The sequence below is a fragment of the Eretmochelys imbricata genome, chromosome 11 (assembly GCF_965152235.1).
Source record: "Eretmochelys imbricata isolate rEreImb1 chromosome 11, rEreImb1.hap1, whole genome shotgun sequence".
NCBI classification, from domain to species: Eukaryota; Metazoa; Chordata; order Testudines; family Cheloniidae; genus Eretmochelys; species Eretmochelys imbricata.
Window position 1 is genome coordinate 33,093,451 of NC_135582.1, and position 21,519 is coordinate 33,114,969.

Consider the following 21,519-nt stretch of genomic DNA (forward strand, 5'->3'; position numbering starts at 1 on the left):
GCGTAGACATCGCCTAAGAGCCTCTAGGCATTACTGTAAATACAAAGAAATAATGTTGCTCCTTTGGCAAGGGTAGCAGATTTTTGAGGCTTTGCAGTTCAGTTTCCCATCTGAAGCAGAAATCAGTTAAGCAGTCAGGTATTTTCTTACTGTAATTTATTTATTTACTAAATGTACACAAGTCTTGATTCCACACACAGGGATTGTAAGAAACTGCACAGAGGCAACTCCCCATTACCCGGGCCCCAAGTAAGTCACCTCTACCCTGTTCCCAGAAGCAGCTCTTCTGCCTGTCTCTTTCCTTAACAAACAGGGTATGTCTACAAGGCACAGTTTAGGCTAAAAACCAGGTAAGGCCCCGGTTAACGCACCTATCATCCACCAAAAAAAAAAAAAAAAAAAAAAAAGCCACTGGTCTGGATTTGGAGGTGCTTTAAACCTAGGCTAGCTTACCAGGCTGGCAGCGTGAATTAGATTCTGGGCTCTGCTTTAACTCATGCTAGAATCCACCTTGCGATGAGGATCCAGAGGGGAAAAATCATTCAAGCGCTGATAGCCCTACAATGCCTTCCCACAGTTTCCCCTGAAGGACAGACAAGTTCTTCCCTAACTGACCGGAAAAGAATCCTAGAGCATTTCAACTCAAAGAACCATGCCCCCAGACACACACGGGTGAGCGCAGAAACAGTGAAGACACAATAACTAGGGTAGGGGTTTGCAGTGGGGAGGCTGATACCCAAGGCTATGCTAACCTGAATGCTCTGATCCAGGTGCTCAGTCACCCAGGTTAGCTATGCAGTGGAGAAATAGCCACTGTCACCTGAGTTTTACATCTGGGAAAACCCTAGTCCAAGGCTGTTGTGAGCTTGTGCACCTATCTTCCTACTATGCGTAGCTACTCTGCGACACACAGAAATTTCAGTACCTCAACTGACAGACAAAGAAGAGCTAGTCTCTGTGTGCAGTTACTGCACAGTATCTTTTGCTCTTTCTGTGGAGAGTTTCATCCTGAATGGGGTCACGATGTATAAGCAAGCATGCAAGTCATTAGACACCTTTACCATAACAATTAAAACTTTTTTTAAAAAAAATGAAAACATATTTTTTGTTTAAATTTAAACATTTCCCTACACAATTTGTAACCTAAACACAGCAGCATTATGTTGGTGCATTAACAAATAACACTGATCAGTTTATTAGTCATGTTAAGTGGAAAAGTAAGTAAATAGCATTATCTAGGAAAAATGCAGAAATGTTGAAAAATTCAAAAGGAGAAAACCCTCTTCATTTCTTTTGAAGTACTTTGAAAAATCAAAACCACTTAATCATATAACTTATGACTGTGTAGCAATGCAATTCTTTCATAAATTGCAAGACTAACATGATTTTTTTCTATGCCATAATGCTGATATATATGTTGATAATGTGCACACACTTTCCTTATCACAATTATGTAGGATCATAGTCCTATTATATAACTAGAAATAGAAAAGTTCTATTTAAAAGCCTACCCTGGGTAAGGGGAAAATATTGTTCCCAGGTATTAGACATTTAACTGATAGGAGCACATCGCATGTGTCATTTTTCCTAGTTTAACTGGTTCTTTCCTTTGCTACTTTTCATTTCACAATTAAGTCCCAATCCTTCAAATACTTATGCACGTACTTAACTTTACTCACTCAAACTGTCCAATTGAAATAAAATTAATGGGTCTATTCACATGCTTAGAGTTGAACATATGCCTACATTTTTGCAGGACTGGGTCGTTAGTTTTGATAAAAAAGCATGAGAAGGCACTCACTCCAGACTATATTATGGTTTTTTTTAATGCCCCATGTCAGAAGGGTTCCTTGCTTCGCACTGTTTCTCAATAGCTGTACATTAGCCAAATGGACTTTCCAGAAAATGAAACTTCACAGCACACAACACAAAGCCTTCTCTTCCCTCCTGAGTAACAGGAAATGAATTTGCCTCTCATCTGATTTTATATGAGGAGCAAGACTAAAAACATAACGGGACTGTGGCCCTGTCTAGATTTGGAAATAGGCTGTGTTTCAAAATGTTTGCTGGTTGTGGCTAACACTAGACTCCCTTAAAGGCTGACCACTGCCGGCTATCAGGTTTTTTAACACAACCGGCCATGTCTGCTGCAGTGGGTGCAAAGTCCTGTTTCAAGTCGGGCTAGTTAACATGTTTTCGCTCACACGTTTAAAAACATAGCCTATTTTTCTAGCCCAGACAATATCTATTTTCATGGCAGGCCAAGAGCGTCAGACAGCAGCAACCCCCAGGGGCCTGCAATGCCCAACACAGCGCCCCCGCAATGGGAAATATGCAACTGGCAGGGTGAACTCCTCCTCTCTATGGACTTACAATGAACGGGGGGGGAACCTTCCCTCGAGCTGGGGGCCCCATCCACTCCGCGGGCCGCAAACCCAGCAGCGTAGGCTGCGCTTCCTCCCGCAGCGGGTGTCACGCCCCGCCCGCCCGGCCGGAGAGGGACAGCTGCTGGGAGGCAGGGGCCCCGCACCCCGAGCGGAGGGTGGGGGCTGACAGGCGCGGGAGGGGCGCACCTTACCGGCTGCTCCGGAGGCGGTGGCGAGGAGACCCAGCAGGCAGAGCAGCGCGGGGAAACGGGGCTCCATAGCCCCGGCCCACTCTAGTTCGCGCCGGCTCTCGGAAGGCTGCGGCTCCGACCCCTCCCGCCTGGGCTGCGCCTGCAGGGGGGAACAGCGCGCCGGCCGGACACCACCCACTGCGGGGGCAGGCCGGGGCCGGGGCCGGGGCCGGGCGTGCGGCCCCCGAAGCCTGCCAGCCCCTACAGGCGAGGCTGGGCTGGGCTAACGCGCCGCTCCCAACAGGGCTGGCTCCAGCGCGGGGCTCACGCTGCATCTGCTGGGCATGACCGGGGCCAGCCGTCACGCCCAGCCCCAGGTGCCTGTGCTGTCCAGAGCCAGCTCTGCTTCCCTCCGCCTTCAGCTGGGGGGGCGAGCGAGCCCTGCCTTCCGAACGGTTCGTATTAGCCACCAGGCACAGCGCAGCGGACGCTGTAAGTTCACTAACAGGAGAAATCTCCCCTCACCTCACTAGTGTAAGACGTGCTCTGTCCTCCATCTCCCCCCTCGCTTTTAGATGGCTCCTCTAAACGCCTGACCTCGGCACTTCTGCACGCTCCTCTTCGCGTGGAAACTACCATGGAATAAGAAAAGGAGTACTTGTGGCACCTTAGAGACTAACGAATTTATTTGAGCATGAGCTCATGCTCAAATAAATTCGTTAGTCTCTAAGGTGCCACAAGTACTCCTTTTCTTTCTGCGAATACAGACTAACACGGCTGTTACTCTGAAACCTACCATGGAATAGACTCTGAGTACAAAAGTTGAAAACTGAATTGAAATAAGGTTGAAATCTCAACAGTATTCGATTGTGCTGGTAACATGCCTGTGAACTGCAATGGAAAAGCCTGGCCTAGCTGTCTGTATTTATCAATTGTCTCTATTCCGTGGTGGGGGTTACGTTTGGGTTATATTGTTTGCATTTTATTTCCAACAGGAGAGAAACAGGCAACGCAGGCATGGGGAGGGAAACAACAGTAGCCACTGGAGTCAGTAGGCTACTGACCTCTGCCATTTGACAGACACAGAAACTTTGGTAGCCTTGACCCATGTCATGTGACTGAGGCTGGATAACAAAGATCAATCTTTTACACACACTCCTCTGTCACACCTTTTATTACACATGATACTGTGCAAACACAGAAGATGTAGCCCATCCCCAAGGAATTTAAACTACAATTGACACTAAGAAGAATAAAGATGCATATATTTTGAGGCCCATGACAACGCCCAGTTTGAGTTGAAGTACATAGTTTTTTAAAAAGCCCATTTTCTCATGCTTCTTCTTGTCCTTTAGCATTTTAGAATAAGTTAACATTTATAATATACCCAGTAAACTTCACCCACAAATACTATTACATTAAGATAAAATAACCCCTATCTTAATTCTTGAGCACCAATGAAGAAGGTCTGCCCTGCATTTAATCAGGCTCCACCATTGTAGGACCTTTTGTCTCCTTTGCTAACAAAAAATCAAATTCTGCAGTCCTTTCTTGAGTAAAAGCTCTTACTGGAGTCAATGGGAGATTTATATCAGTATGAACAGCAGAATTTGGCCCAAAAAGATTTAAGAGGTCCCTTTAGGTAGGAGAGAATTCATAGTAAATCTTAAAAAGACAAGATGGTATGTAAATTTTATAACTGATGTGTCTCATTATACATCAGACAAAGTATCTTGAGGCTGGAAGATAAGATGACTACACCTGATGGGTACTTCCCCTATTTTCAGGGGAATTCCCTTGTGGGCTGTTACGCAACTTCAGAGGTTCATTAAATGGACACCAGTGAATCAGACCTTAGCACGTATTAAATGCTTAAATTGGCCAGATTTCTCTTTAAGTATTGCCAGCTCTGTGCAGCAGAAGCCTGGTAGTCATTACGAGTCTTCTTGTATTCCACAGTAACATGTTTTTCTCATTATAAAAGAATTCAACAGCACCAATTTTTATCAGTCACAAAGTTTCTACTCAACCTCCTTATCATATTAGTTATTACTCTTTGGTAGAAACACCATTGTGCTAGGTGCTCTACAAACATTCAGCTCTGTTAATTTTTCCCACACAAGCAAAAAAATTAGGCTGACTTTATAAATTTTATTCTTTCAAGAGTGAAGAAGAGCATGTTTGTATATTATCCTCACTGTACACTTCAGTCCAGAAAATGGGCTGTTCATTTATGCTAAGACAGTTGTGCTCAATGAAATAAAAGCTACCCAAGATTCCATTTATTGGTATATTGCAAAAAACATTGGAAGTGTGCTTTACAAAATTATTTACATAATTCACAACAATACACAAATGAAACACTTTATAAAAACACTGTATCCTTTTGTTGTATATTCATGTGTGTCTTGAAATCATAAGTTAGTTATCTTGGTAATAACATTAAAAATACACTTTCTGTCTGTAAATTCACATCCAGGCAAGCCCATAAGTGCAAACAGTCATAAAACTAGCAAGGCTGAACACACACGTATCTAATTTATATTTGTACAAATATACCCTGATCTGTACTTTTGTTAGAAAAGGACACCGAACCATATACAACTTTAATTAATACAGTACAAACTTCTCTAAATCCACTAATTTAGACCCCATCCAGCAAAACATTTAAGCATTTATGTTAACTTGAAATTACGCACGTTTAAGTACTTTGCTGGATCATGGCCATGCTGCCTATCGCTTTATTGATAATATTTTATTTTATCACATTAGTTGGAAATTTTTGTCATTAAATACACAAGTAGAGACAAGAACTGTGTCCTCATGTGTTTGTACAACACTTACCATAGTAAGACCCCACTCTGCTTGGTGCTACTGTAATATAAATGTTTCATAACTATAATAAAATAGAGGATCACAAGAACCAGACTGTTGTAAAAGCAATATGTGAAGCACAGCAACAAGGTTAAATAGCCACACGTTTTACCTAAAATTTACTCCAAGGTATTGCAGCCAATTTCAAAAGTTTTTGCATAAATTGCTATAAGGCCAATTTCTTTCTTACTCTCTTTTCTTAGTTATGGCCAATTAGAGAACTAATACAGAACTATTTTCTTGAGCGTGCTTGTCTGGTACCTATTCTTGTATACGGGTACTAAAACCATCTACAAGAATCTTGCTAGAGAGATACTGTACTTCTAAATATTATTTTAAAAGATTGCATATCAGAACAGTGCAAACAAGCACAAAGGAAAGTGTTGCATCAGCAACAAAAATAAGCTCATAAATAGGCTCTCTGGCTGGCCACCCTTAACAGTGTATCTTAAAAAAATCAGTAGTATTCTCAGCTTATTTGGCCAAATGTACTACTGATGTAATAACACTGATGTCAATGGAATTACACCAGGGATTAATTTGGTCTTTTGTATACAGTATTCGTTTTATTTGTTTTTTCTTTTTTTACTTAAATAGCATTCACTCCTTCAAAACGGTAAACAGGTCTGATCTTAAACGGACAATGTGCATTAAGAAACATTTTTCTTACAATTATTATTCCACTTTCACACAGTGACTTACTGTAATGGTTTAATCAAGAACTATATATTTTAAAAAACCCTTCACTCTAGTAGCCTTTTTTGAGTATATAGGAAAGGCAACTGACACAGCACATAAAAATCAAATTTAACTAATATGTAAATAGATCAAGAATTTGTAGCATGTATGCACACAACTGGAGTTGAACTGGAGTTGAACACAACAGAGTGCAACAGACTAGGAAATGAACTGTGAGTCTTTCCCATGTGTTAGTGCAGGACATCATCATTCAGATCTAATTCTATACCAACTTTAAAAACATAGGATGGATTTTGGCAGATTTAAAGGTTATTCCCTAACTACTAGTTTAAGGCTAGTCTTCCTTTACGACTCCCTCCCCATTCCCACAAATTGATTTTCAACATGCCTCCTATGGGGTACTTGCATCACCCACAAATCAGAGCCTATGAAAAGAAGACTGAAAATTCTTGCTTAAAAGAGAGTCTCCTTACAGTGAAAAGTACACCATTCATTGAACTGTTTTTAGAAGATAACAGAGTATTTACATAAGGTTTGAATTTTGCTCATGTTTGTATTTAGCCCTTAATCCCAGTTGTGTGGACACCAGCAGCATATTCGGAGGTCATGGCTATTCATGTATGAGCCTGCAATAGGCTCAGACTTAAGTGTTACCTGGTTCTTTAATAGGGATATTTCCTTATTGATAGAATCCCATAGTGAAAGAGCATACTCTACGTCATGATTCTAGCTCTGAAGGACACCTGAACAATCGTTCAATATGACAGGGAAGAGTGATGATGGCCTTTTGGTGGCCTCTGAGAAAAAAAAAATCAATGTTCAGATATATAATTTTTTTTCTCTCTTGCACTCAATGGACCATAATGAGCATACCAAATGTTAAGATTCTACCTCAGTAGGAACAGAAATTGTCAGTGGTTACAAGCCTTTCTGTATTATATCACAGTTGATACTTAACGACTTATTACAAAAGTGGTTATTCCAAATATCATTTATCTGGTATTTATCATCATATTTTGTGCTAGTTGTTGCAGGGTGACCCAATGCTAGAAACAGGGAACGTACGGTACTTCAAAATGTATGTCTTTTGACACCAATGGTTTAAATCAATAATTGTCTGAAAAAGGTAGATATTTAATTTAAAGTTTGTTTGGTTTGCAGTTTAAATGTCTATTCCTCGCCCGTAACCCCCCAAAAACACCTTTTTCTTTCTTTCTTTCTTTCTTTCTTTCTTTTTTTTGTTTTGGTAAAAAGAAAAGATAATGTAGGTAAAGATTTTAGAGGCAGTACCCAGAGTTAATATGGAATCACAGAGCTATAGAGGCTCAGGGAACTTCTACCTTGTGCAAGATTTACAGGTAAGGCCAAATTCAGTTAACTCCCACTGCCTTAAAATTGCACACATGTATTAGAGGGCATAATTTAGCCACGAGTTAATAATCATCTTACTCATTTTTCAGAAGGAACTAATAAAGTGTCAAGTAGCCCATTCCTCATAGTTTCACACAGTGGAATTTGTAATAAAACCATTAGTAAGAACAGTTGGTCAGTAACCATCTTTGGTAAACATACTATCAGTCTCATCTTCATTCATCCCTCGTTCATAGCGTACTGCAAAGAAGCCACCCCACTGAAGCCGTTTCTTTTTGTAGAGATACCAAATTAAACCGGCAACCAAGACTAGGATAATTAACAGAGCAAATGCTATAGCCACTCCAGTATGATTAGTGCCTGTAAAAGAGAAATGAACATAGTTAATCAGTGTTTTTGACTGAAAAATATTTGTTATACAGCAAAGTTTTATACTAGTATGTATAAATCTATTATAAAGTCATTTTATTGAAGTTCAGGAACTCTATTTTAAGTCTTACAGACACACACTAATATTTTCCACACCATCAATTCAAAAGCTAGTTTCCTATAAGTGCCAAATATTATAGCTGAGCACAAGCTCCACTATAATTAAGGTTAAGAAGCCCTTTCTGTTTAAAGCTGGACTGTTCTAATTGTGCTACAATTCATCTGGTTACTTGGATTGCCTTGAAATTTGATTTGCCTCCTGGAGATTCAGAATAGGGTCAGTGATCTAAATTTGGGGCCATTTGCCACAGTGTCCTGGGATACAGCACCCCAGAAAAAACAAAAAACAAGCAGCTTTTCTTAAATTAAAGGTGACTATTCTGGCAATGCTTTTTTGCATATACTTGGGAAGTGATTGTTGAATTTCACAAGTGTGGTAGTCTATCAGGAGAGTATGTTAAGTGTCTGAGTGCAGGGCAAGTGCAGATAGCTCCTTTCCTTTACAGTGAAAAGACAGAGCGAGCATGTGTAGTAGGAGTGTTTTGGGGGCACTGCTCAAAGAGGCCAGAGTTAAGGTTACATGGGGGTGTACATTAGCTCTGTGTTTCCTGGTTTTCTGAAGTCTGAACTTGACATTCTGGAAGGGCGCAAGATATTGCTGGACAATATTAACTCTGTATTAACAAAGTTTTGTGCCATTTAATCTAGTAGCTAATTTTGAATCACTTTGCTGACATTTCTTAATCTATTGAGAAATTATTTACATTTCAATCAATGTGGAATTGCACTCAATATAACTGAGTGTACTTTGGGTCCTCTGACATGAACATTTTTTGAAAAACAGAAGTAGCAAATTTTGAAGTGGAGACACACTTTAAAGGTCTAACTACTGAAAACATTTCCACTGAAGCATAAAAACCTATAGTCTTTAACGTTGGTTTTCGTCACTGTTTAAATGTACTTTGTACCTCAGTGCATACTTAATTCCGAAGTCCCTGAGCTTCCTAGAAGCAGGAGGAAACCCATTTCTGAGGCAGGGTCAGAGAAGATATTAGCTTCCCATTGTTCCTCCCTCTCAACTTCCATGGAGGTATAGGCAAAATCTGAAAGATCCCACTGCTTCCAAGGACCCTTTCTGACCCAAGTAACTGATTTCTATCCTGGAAGGAGTGAAATGTGAAGTAGCAGTATGGGAACTGGATCCTTTCCCCAGCCATCAGGCAGGTAAAGTTATACCAGCAAACCTTTAAGAGTAAACAAGACCGTAGTCTAGTGTAGCTTCTGCGTGCAAGAATGGATAAACTTGAACATGGGACTTCTTACTCATAGCTAAAGTAATTCTTGCTCCTCAATGGAAAAAGCATAGTGCCACATCCTATACAGAAATAGCTAGCAAGGGGGAAACTTGCTGCTATGAAGGAAACTTATAGAGATTATTCTATGACATGGACATGCATTCTAGATTTTGCTGAAATCTACGCAGCAATCATGGTAACACTGCATACACAAATGAAGCCATTAACATGCTAGTGCTCCAAACTGATCTCTCAGTGATCAGGTCATGGCACCCTCAACTTTTCTGTGGCATGCCACATACATGCAGCTGCTGCCCACAGGACCAGCCACAGTACTAAAACCATGAATTCCAGCCTCCCCATGTGAGGTCCACTGGTGGGGCAGGAAAGAAGACAAACACTGGTATTCTGTAGCCCCCCATATTTATTTCTGTTGTAGCTATTAATAAACTTTGGAAAACACACTTCTGTCCTACAGCAGACTAGATATTAGGGAATGTAGACTGATGGTATACACTTGGTACATGCCAGCAGAAGAATTCTGGAACTAGCAAATTTTGGAATTTTGCAACTAGGAAAAGACTCAAAAACTAACAGCAATTTTTTTTTTACATACATCAGAAGCAGGAAGCTTGCCAAGCAATCAGTGGGGCCATTGGATGATCAAGATTCAAAGGAGCATTCAAGGAAGATAAGGCCATTGTGAAGAAGCTAAATGAATTCTTTGCATCACGCTTCAGTGCAGAGGATGTGAGGGAGATTCCCACACCCGAGCCATTCTTTTTGGTGACAAATCTGAGCAACTGTCCCAGACTGAGGTGTCAACAGAGGAGATCTGAGAACTGATTGGTAAATTAAACAGTAATAAGTCACCAGGACCAGATGGTATTCACCCAAGAATTCTGAAGGAACTCAAATATGAAATTACAGAACTATTAAGTGTGGTATGTAACCTATCACTTAACTCAGCTTCTTTACCAGATGACTGGAGGATGGCTAATGTGACACCAATTTTAAAAAAAGGCTCCAAAGGCAATCCTGGCAATTACAGGTCAGTAAACCTAACTTCAGTACCAGAAAAAAAATGAACGGTTACTCACCTTTGTAACTGTTGTTCTTCGAGATGTGTTGCTCATATCCATTCCAATTTAGGTGTGTGCGCGCTGCGTGCACGGTCGTCAGAGAATTTTTACCTTTGCAACACCCGGTGGGTCAGCGGTGGAGCCCCCTGGAGTGGCGCCTTCATGGTGCTCAATATATACCCCAGCTGACCCAGCGCCCCCTCAGTTCCTTCTTGCCGGCTACTCCAACAGAGGGGAAGGGGGGTGGATTTGGAATGGATATGAGCCACACATCTCAAAGAACAACAGTTACAAAGGTGAGTAACTGGTTTTTCTTCTTCAAGTGCTTGCTCATATTGATTCCAATTTAGGTGACTCCCAAGCCTTACCTAGGCAGTGGTGTTGGAGTGAATCAACGTGGATTGTAGGACCATTCTACCAAACGCCGTGTCATCTCTGGCGTGCTGGACGATGGCATAGTGTGAAGCGAAAGTGTGTACCGAGGACCAACTTGCGGCTCTGCAGATCTCCTGGATCGGCACCTGGCCAGAAAAGCCGCCGATGAGGCCTGGGCCCTTGTGGAGTAAGCAGTGAGGGGCGAGGTCGATACACTGACAAGATCATAGCAAGTTCGGATACACAACGTGATCCACAAGGAGATCCGCTGAGATGAAACCAGGAGGCCTTTCATCCAGTCCACCACCGTGACAAAGAGCTGGGTCGTCTTCCTGAATGGTCTCGTACGCTCAGCGTAGAAGGCGAGGGCCCTACGGACATTGAGGGAGTGCAGCCGCTGTTCCTGGCAACTGGCATGTGGTTTTGGATGCAAAACCAGAAGAAATATGTCCTGGCTGATATGGAAGGCTGATACAACCTTCGGAAGAAAGGCCGGATGAGGCCAAAGCTGCACTTTATCTTTATGAAAGATATAGTAGGGTGGTTCGGAGGTAAGGGGTCTGAGCTCAGAGACTTGCTGCGCCGACGTGATAGCAACAAGGAAAGCTGTTTTCTAGGAGAGGTAGAGGAGGGAGCAGGTGGCCAGTGACTCCAACAGGGGCCCCATGAGTCTGGAGAGAACCAGGTTAAGGTCCCATGTCGGGACTAGGTGTCGAACTTGTGGGTAGAGATGGTCAAGGCCCTTAAGGAACCTGCCAACCATGGGATTGGCGAAGACACAGCAGCCATTCACAGCCGGGTGAAAAGCTGATATCGCTGCATGGTGAACTCTGACAGAGGATGCCACCAGGCCCTGCTGTTTTAGGCCCAGCAGGTATTCCAAAATGAGAGGCACGGACGCCTGGAGAGGGGGTGTGTTGGGCTGAGTGCACCAGCATGAGAACTGCTTCTACTTCGCCGTATATGTGGCCCTAGTGGAGGGCTTCCTGCTGCCCATCAGTACTTGTTGCACAGATTCTGAACAGCGAAGTTCTGCAGGGTTCAGCCATGCAGCATCCATGCCGTAAGGTGGAAAGATCGTAGGTCGGGATGGCAGAGGCGACCGTGATCCTGAGTAATCAGGTCTGGAAGAAGAGGCAGAGGGACTGGAGCGCCCACAGAGAGTTCCAGGAGCATGGTGTACCAGTGCTGTCTGGGCCACACCGGAGCTACCAGAATCACTCGCACCCTGTCCCTGCGTACTTTGAGCAAAAATCCTGTGCACCAGGGGAAACGGGTAAAATAGACGACTCATCCAGGGGAGCAGGAAAGCATCTCTGAGAGCGCCCGGGGAGCGGCCCTAGAGGGAGCAGAAAGCTGGACATTTCCGATTGCTGCGGGAGGCGAAGAGGTCAACCTGGGGAAACCCCCACTTTCGGAAGATGGGATAGATGACATCTGGTTGAAGGGACCACTCATGTGAGCGGAAGGATCTGCTCAGGTATTCCGCCAGCATGTTCTGGACCCTGGGTAGAAAGGAAGCCACCAGGTGATGGAGTGGTCTATACAGAATTCCCACAGTCGAACGGCCTCCTGACAGAGCGGGGAGGAGCGGGCCTCTTCCCCCCCCCCGTTTGTTGATGTAGAACATGGCCGTGGTGTTGTCTGTGAGGACCGCCACACAACGACTCTGCAGCCGCTCCCGGAAGGCTTGACAGGCAAGGCGTACCGCCATCAGCTCCCATATGTTGATATGAAGAGAGAGCATGGACGGGGGCCATAGGCCCTGCGTCTGAATGTTCCCAAGGTGGGCACCCCAACCCAGGGATGACGCTTCCATGATGAGGGACAAGGAGGGCTGCGGGCTGTGAAAAGGGACTCCTTCGAATACCACCCGGGGATCTATCTACCATCGGAGGGAAGTCAGGATCCACTCCAGGATGGTGACCACCAAGTTCAGGCTGTCTCGACCTGGGCGATAGACTGATGCCAGCCAGGCTTGTAACGGGCAGAGTCAAAGTCTGGCATGCCTCCTCACGTATGTGCAGGAAGCCATGTGGCTGAGAAGACTCAAGCAACTTCTTGCTGATGAGGTTGGGAAGCTCTGAAGGCTTCGGATGAGGGCCACTATAGCCTGGAAACGAGCATCCTGCAGGAGGGCTCGTGCCTGCACGGAGTCCAGAACCACCCCAATGAATGCTATTCTCTGGGTCGGTTCTAGTGTCAACTTTGCAAGGTGAGAAGGAGGCCTAACCAACTAAATGTGTCCATGACCAAGTGGAGGTGGAACTGCACCTGTTCTCTGGTGCGCGCCCGGATAAGCCACTTGTCCATGTAAGGGTATACCTGCACCTGCCACAACTGCCATACATTTGGTGAACACTCGGGGGGCCGTGGAGAGACCGTGGAAAAGGGAAGGGCCGTGAACTGATAGTGTTCACGGTTGACCACAAAGCGGAGGAAGTGTCTGTGCACCGGATGAATCGCTATGTGAAAATACGCGTCCTTCATGTCTAGGACAGCGTACCAGTCTCCAGGATCCAGGAAAGGTATAATGGTGCCCAAGGAGACCATGCGGAACTTCAACTTTACCATGAACTTGTTGAGTCCGTGCAGGTCCAGAATGGGCCGAAGCCCGCCTTTTGCCTTGGGGATTAGGAAATATCGGGAGTAAAACCCCCTGTCCCTTAGCTACCTTGGAACCTCCTCGATCGCCCCCATGGCGAGGAGCGTCTGAACCTCCTGAATAAGGAGTTTCTCATGAAACGAGTCCATGATGGGGAAGGAGGACGGGAGGGTGGGGAGGAAGAAAACTGGAGAGAGCATCCCACTTCCACCGTGCGGAGGACCCAGCGGTCCACAGTTATGTGGGACCAGGCATAGTGGAAGTGGGATAAACAATTCAAGAAGGGTGTGGTAGGATCCTGAATGAGGTCTGGTACATTGTCCTTGAGCATCCCTTCAAAAGGCCTGTTTTGAGCCCGACGAAGGCTTGGATGGACCCTGGCCTTGCCCAGACTGGGGATTGGAGGGCTTCGTCCTGCCAATTATGCCCCTGTCTCCTATAAAAATCCTGTCTCGGTTGAGGATAGGAGCTCTGTTGTGACTGCTGGGGTTTGAAGGGTTTCTGCTGGGTAGCTGGTGTGTGCATGCCCAGGGACTTCATTATCGCCCTTGAGTTTTTAAGGCTTTGTAGCCTGGAATTGGTCTTGTCCAAGAACAGGCCTTCTCCATCAAAGAGGAGGTCCTGCAGTGTTTGCTAAAGCTCCAGTGGCAAGTTGGAGGCTTGCAGCCAGGAGATATGCCTCATCGCTATCCCCAAGGACAAAGTACATGCAGCAGAATCCGCAGTGTCCAGCGAGGCCTGCAACGAGGTCCGTGCCACTGTTTTGCCCTCATCAACCAGGGCCCCAAACTCGTCTCTGGACTCAGGAGGTACTAACTCCTTAAATTTCAGCATGGAGTAGCAGCTCAGGAGCACCTGCTGATTAGCGACCCTGAGCTGAAGACCCCCCCCAAGGAATAAACTTTGCGCCCAAACAGATCAAGGAGCTTGGTGTCCTTTGATTTGGGAGCTGGGGCCTGCTAGCCATGCCGTTCGTTCTCGTTCACCAATGCTACCACTAGCGAACAAGGCTGCGGGTGGGTAAACAAATAATCGTATCCCTTTGAGAGGACAAAGTATTTGCGTTCCACTCCCTTAGCAGTCAGTGGGATGGATGCAGGGGTTTGCCAGATTGTTCTCGTGGTGGACTGGATAGTCTGAATAAAGGGAACAGCTACCCTTGACGGAGCTTCCACTGACGGAATATCCACCACTGGGTCCTCCACCTCTACCACCTCTTCCACTTGCAAGTTCATATTGTGGACCACCCTGCGCAGGAGGTCCTGGTGGGCACAGAGGTCTATGGGAGGGGGGCCCAAGACTATACTGCCTGCCACTGCCTCGTCGGGTGAGGAGGAGGAGGACACCACAGGGGGGAGAGGGTCATCTAAGGCCTCTTGCGTAACTGAGCCCAGCTGTCCCGTGCCAGCGACCTCAGGGCCTGGAGCAGGAACCAGTGTTCGAAGAGGTCCTGTAGCGGGAAGAGGAGCCACTACGGTCTCCATGCCTTCCGGGGCGGGGCGAGTGGTGGCAGCCTCTGGCACTTGTGGCTCGGATGGGGCTGAGCGAGAAGCCCCAGACGGAGCACCCTGGGCCTGGTGGTATGCCCAGGATGTTCAGAATGGTCATTGGGTGGGCCCCTGAGCGGGACCCTGCTCCTGCGCCTGCCAATGCCCAGCCCCCGACTCAAGGTGGCTATGGTCCACGTGGTGGCGGTCCGAGAAAGGCGACCCAGCTTCCGAACCCGAAGAATGGGAAACGGAACAGGGAGGCCACAGTGGTGCCGACCAGATCTGCACTGGGTCACACTAACGGAGTGATGGTGAATGATGCCGTGACGCTGGGGAGCGGTACCGGGACCTGGAACAGTGCCTGGATCTGGATCTGGACCTGGGTCCAGACCACGGGCAGGCAAACATTTTGGCCTGGGGGCTGCATCGGGTTTCAAAAATTGTATGGTGGGCCGGTTAGAGGAGGGGGACGTCGCCCGTCCCCTACCCTCTATCTGCCCCCGCCCCCCGGGACTCCTGCCCCATCCAACCCTTCCTGTTCCCTGACGGCCCCCCCCGGGACCTCTGCCCCATCCAACCACCCCTTCTCTCTGTCCCCTGAGCGCCCCTGTATCCCTGCCCCTGACTGCCCCCCTGCTGCCCCATCCAATGCCCCCTTTCCTTCCTTACTGCCCCCCTGGGGCCCCTCCACCCATTCAATCCCCCTTCTCCCTGTCTCCTGACTTCCCCAGAACCCCTACCCCGACTGCCCCCCACTGCCCCATCCAATGCCCCCCTCCTTCCTGATTGCCCCCCCAGGACCCCTGCCCCCATTCAACCTCCCTGTTCCCTGCCCTCTGACTGCCCTGACCCCTATCCACCCCATGACCACCCCCCTGAACTCCCCTGCCCTCTATCCAACCTGCCCTGCTCCCTGCCCCTTACTGCGCAGCACAGAGCACCAGGTCAGGCCGCGGCTCTGAGGAGCTCGCAGTCTCACTGCACCGCCCGGAGCATTGTACCGGTGGTTCAGTGAGCTGAGGCTGCGGGGGAGGGGGAAAAGCGGGGGAGGAGCCGGGGGCAAGCCCGGGACAAGGACTCAGGGGCTGGGCAGGAGGGTCCCGCAGGCCAGATGTGGCCCGCAGGCTGTAGTTTGCTCACTTCTGGTCTAGACAATGAGCAGTGTTGAGAGTGGAGTTGGATCCCGGATCTGCTCCTCGACGGTGACTGCCGCGCAGAGCAGCACCATGACCGTGACCAGTGCCGGGAGTCGGAGCGGTACCGTGAGTATGACCAGCATCGCAAGTGCTGCGACTGCGAGCGATGCCAAGACTGCGAACGGCGTCAGGAGTGCAAGCGGCGTCAAGAGCAGGAATAGTGCCGAGAACGAGACCCGTTCCGTGGCTCGACTGACGGTGCCGACGGGTAGATCAGGGCCAGCTTTCCTCGGTACAGTGCTGCACGTGGAGGTTCCGGTGCCTTGCCATGAGTCTGAGGGGATGCCGATACCATCATGGCAATAAGTTCCCTCGCAGCTGCAAAGGTATCCGGAGTGGACGGCAACTGGACCTCGACCACGCTGTGTACTGGGAAGTCCAGGGGCACCGGACTCAACGGCTCTCCTCCCGGGGCCGGAATCAACAGTGCCGAGGCCATAGACTGTGCCCCTAGGTGCTCGCCTGCGGGACACGCCTCCAGAGGCGGTTCCAAGGGGGCTGGTCTCTGTGGAGGTGGGCCAGCCTTTTCCGGCTTCCGGTGCCGCTTCTGGGCAGGAGAGTGGGAGCGGTGCTGGGCCAATGATGTCGGCTGCGGTGCCAGGAAGCATCCGGTGCCAGGGTCTTGGTCTGAGTCCAACTGCGGTGCTGCTTCTACTGCTGCCGCCAGTGCACTGCACACCAAGGCGCTTGGTGCCGGATCTTGGCGCGCCGCAGGAGGTTGAGGGCTAAAAGCCGCCTCCATAAGGAGCTATTTGAGACAAAAGTCCCGCTCCTTCTTGGTCCCGGGACAAAAACTCTTGCAGATCCTGCACTTGTCTGTTTGATGAGACTCCCCCAGACACTTTAGGCAAGAGTCGTGGGGATTGCCTGTTGGCATGGAACCGCAGGCTTGAATCCCAGAGCTTTGTGCATGAGCCCAATAGAAAATCGGGAAGGAGGGGAAACCCCCCAACCCACTAATACTAACTAACTACAACTATAACTATGAACTACTATAAACTATCAACTATGAACTATTATAAACTAGAAACTGCAAGTGCTAGGAAGAGTGGAGGCCAGCGAAGCCGAACTCCACAGTTCCAACGTCATGGGCGGTAAGAAGGAACTGAGGGGGTGCTGGATCAGCTGGGGTATATAATCGAGTGCCATGAAGACGCCACTCCAGGGGGCTCCACAGCCGACCCATCGGGTGTTGCTAGGGTAAAAATTCTCCGATGGCTGTGCACGCAGTGCGTGCACACCTAAATTGGAATTGATATGAGCAAGCACTCGAAGAAGAACTAGTTGAAACTTACAGTAAATAACAGAATTATCAGACACCTAGATGAACATGATTTGCTGTGAAGGAAGCAGCATGTCTTTTTTAACGGGAAATCATGCCACACCAATCTATTAGATTCTCTGAGGGGGTCAACAAACATGTGGACAAGGGTGATCAAGAGGATACAGTGTACTTGGACTTTCAGAAAGCCTTTGACAAGGTCCCTCACCAAAGGCTCTAAAGCAAAGTAAGCAGTCATGGGATAAGAGGGAAGGTCCTTTCATGGATCAGTAACTGGTTAAAAGACAGAAAACAAAGTGTAGGAATAAATGGTCAATTTTCAGAATAGAGAGAGGTAAACAGCAGGATCCCCAAGGGATCTGGACTGGGACCAGTGCTGTTCAACATATTCATAAATGATCTGGAAAAAGGGGTAAATAGTGAGCAAAATTTTTAGATGATACAAAGTTACTCAGGATACTTAAGGCCAAAGCAGACTGCGAGGAGTTACAAAAGAATCTCACAAAACTGGGTGACTGGGCAACAAAATGGCAGACAAAATGTTGATAAATGCAAAGTAATGCACAATGGAAAACATAATCCCAATTATGCATACAAAATGATGAGATCTAAATTGATGGTTATCATTCAAGAAAGAGAATGGAGTCATTGTGGATAGTGCTGCAGCAGTCAAAAACGCTAACAGAATGTTAGGAACGGGATAGATAATAAAATAGTGAATATCATAATGCCACTATATAAATCCATGGTATGCCCACACCTTGAATACTGTGTGTAGTTCTGGTCACCCCATCTCAAAAAAGATATATTAGAACTGGAAAAGATATAGAGAAGGGCAACAGAAGTTATTAAGGGTGTGGAACAGCTTCCATATGAGGAGAGAATAAAAAGACGGGGATTGTTCATCTTGGAGAATAGCTGACAAAGGGGTGATATGATAGAGGTCTATAAAATCATGAATGGTGTATAGAAAGTGAATAAGGAAGTATTATTCCTTCAAATAACACAAGAACCAGGGGTCACCCAATGAAATTAATAGGCAGCGGGTTTAAAAACAAACAAAAGGAAGTACTTCTTCACATAATGCACAGTCAACCTGTGGAACTCATTGCCTGGGGATGTTGTGAAGGCCAAAACTATAACTAGGTTCAAAAAAGAATTAGATAAGTTCATGAAGAATAGGTCCATCATTGACTACTAGTCAAGATGGTCAGGGATGCAGCCCCATGCTCTGGCTGTCCCTAGTCTCTGAATGCCAGAAGTTGGGAGTGGATGATAGAATGGATCACTTGACAGTTGCCCTGTTCTGTTCATTCCCTTTGAAAGCATTTGGCATTGGCAACTGTCGGAAGACGAGATACTGGGCTAGATGAACCACTGATCTGACTCAGTATGGCCATTCTTATGATGAAGACCGCTAACTATTTACTAATATCTATCTATGCATTTCTAGTGTGCCCATCAACATGACATATCCCATGCATAGAAATGTGGCAACCAAGTATTGAACATACAAAGATTAAAGCAGAAATTAGCTGCATTGTTCACAAAAACAAAAGCAGCCTAAAAATAAACAGGATAAATGAACCTTGCACCATAGACTGGTCTTATAAAAAAAACCTCTGAATTAAAGCCAACACTGAAATGTAAATTAGTCCAGATTCTTCACAACTATGAAAGAAAAGATAGTATCAGCTCTGTAACTCTTCTACAACTACACTGGACACATTATCCTAGGCAGAGAACACACCAAAGGCCATTTATACATCATTTAAGTCCCACTTAAGCCACAGGACTTCTGGAGTGAATTTCATCTGAGTGTACACGGACCTTTCCTGACATAAAAATCCTTCAGTACAACAATTTAAAAAAAAAGTGAATTGTATATTAAACACAAGAAAGACATACCTAGCGGAGCTTTACAAACAACTCTGCCTTTACTATGACTGCAGTCAACTTCAGACCATGTTCCATTTGTGGATAGGATAACACTGCATTTCCCATTGACTTTTGAAGTTCCGTTTGCCCAATTGGCATATTTAACTGCTGAACCATCAAGCCAGTTCAAGGACTTAGCTGTAGGGAAAGATCACAAATACTGCTTTCATAAATCACCATCAAAATTTGCAATATTGCAGCATAATGTGAAAAATGAAATTTATTAATTTCATCACATTTCTAAACATCAACTGTAGGTGCCCATCCAGTGAGCTGGGTGCCGATTACATAAATAACAAATGACAACAAACTGCCCATAAATATAAATATACCCATCTCAGCGCACCCTTCCTGAGAGAGACAGGCTTTGCAGCATGCCCAGGTTAACAAATCTGGGATCTGGCAGACCAAGGTTTGGGAGTGAAGTAAGTTCAATTACTGAGCAACCTGCAGAGAAAATGCCGTCAGCACCTCAGTCTCATGTATATTGAAGGAGTTCCAGCGCAAGTGCCTTTGCTCATCCTAAATGTGGCACAGGGAGAGGTGATACTCAGATAACCAGGTCCCAAATCATTTAGGGCTGAAAGTCCACCGAGAAACTTATTGGAAGCCAGTGTAGATCATGGCGTCCTGGTCTAATGTGCTCCCAGTGTGCGACTCCACTTAATAAGAGCACTGCAGCATTCCAGCAATAGATTAAGCTTCTAAATAGTCCCCATGTAGGGTGCATTATAGCAATCTAGTCTTGAGGTGATAAAATCATGGATAATTCTGACAAGGTTCACATTGGAGAGAAAGGTTTATATTTGTCTTGCCAGACGCAGATGGAAAATACTCTGTCAAAGCTGCTACCTGGGCATCTAGGACTGGCCCAGAATCTAACACCATCTCCAATTTTCACACTGTTTTACAAATGGCAGTTGCATGCCCCTATAAGTTCCACCTACTCTTCTGCCTGCTTCCATCAGCCCACCATTATCTCAGTCTTGTCTGGATTAAATCACAGCCAGCTAGTTCTCATCCAAACCCCAAGCTCTTGTACAATGTCCCTTTGTTGATTATCTAATTTTCATTCCAAAACCACAAAAATAAAAGTGTTTCTGTGAAACTCATAAAATAAATATTTTAGAATAATTTTCAAAAGCCAACAAAAACAGCCTCTCCACATATACCTTTTCTAACCCATCTGTCTTAATCTAGCAGCAAAGTTTGAATTTAACCCACTGAATATATGTGAAAATAATTCTAAATCACAAAACAAGAAACATTAGGAATTAACATAAACTGAGAAGAGGTAGAAGTTACTATACTACAGTAACTCCTCGCTTAACGTTGTAGTTACATTCCTGAAAAATGCGACTTTAAGCGAAACGATGTTAAGCGAATCCAGTTTCCCCATAAGAATTAATGTAAACATGGGGGGTTAGGTTCCAGGGAAATTTTTTTCACGAGACAAAAAACTATATTATACACACCCCTACACACACCCCCACACACAGTATAAGTTTTAAACAAACAATTTAATACTGTACACAGCAATGATGATTGTGAAGCTTGGTTGAGGTGGTGAAGTTAGAGGGTGGGATATTTCCCAGGTAATGCCTTACTGCTGAATGATGAACTAGCATTCAGCTGAGTCCTCAAGGGTTAACACATTGTTGTTAATGTAGCCTCACACTCTACAAGGCAGCACAAATGGAGGGAGGGGAGACAGCATGGCAGACAGAGACACACACCCTGTGTGTGGGAGAGAGAGATGTGCATTGCTCATTTAAATACTCTGACACTACTCTAAGTACATTGCCTTTTTAAGTATATCAGGAAGTTGAGACAGCAGCTGCTGCCAACAAGCTCTCTCTGTCCTGAGCCCTGTTGTGTCCCCACCCTGCTCTATATGGAGAAGGGGTAAGCGGGGGGCAGGAGCGGGGGGAGGGGAGCACCCTGACATTAGCCACTCTCTTCCTCCCCCATTGCACAGCAAGCAGGAGGCTCCTGGGAGCAGCTCCAAGGCAGCGGGCAAGAGCAGCACATGGCAGTGGGGGAAGGGACAGATGCACTGCCGGCAACTGATAGCTTGCTGGGCGACTGCCGCACAGGGAACTTAGGAGAGCGGGAAGCTGATGGGGGGGCGGGGGGGCTGCTGGTCCACCCATGTTCCAAGCCTCCACCAGCTAGCTGCAACAGGCTGCTCTTCCTGCAAGCAGTGGACAAAGCAGGCAGTTGCCAAACAAGCTTATAAGGGAGCACTGCACAACTTTAAAGGAGCATGTTCATTAACTGATCAGCAACGAAACAACGTTAACTGGGACGACTTTAAGTGAGGAGT

General features: G+C 46.1%; 1 protein-coding gene across 3 annotated transcripts in view; it reads right to left on the reverse strand.

Annotated features, from left to right (window-relative positions):
• Positions 1 to 21,519, reverse strand: part of LY75 (lymphocyte antigen 75) — a 124,008-nt gene that overhangs the window by 34,478 nt on the left and 68,011 nt on the right. For 2 of the 3 annotated variants that reach the window (XM_077830421.1, XM_077830420.1), the window contains 2 exons: positions 19,164 to 19,331; positions 4,818 to 7,861 (listed from right to left, as the gene is read on the reverse strand). In XM_077830421.1, coding sequence (XP_077686547.1) covers positions 7,677 to 7,861; positions 19,164 to 19,331 — 353 coding nt within the window. In that variant the 3' untranslated portion in view covers positions 4,818 to 7,676. Of the gene's footprint in view, positions 1 to 4,817; positions 7,862 to 19,163; positions 19,332 to 21,519 lie in introns of those variants that run through there. The other variant, XM_077830422.1, reaches the window with a different exon arrangement.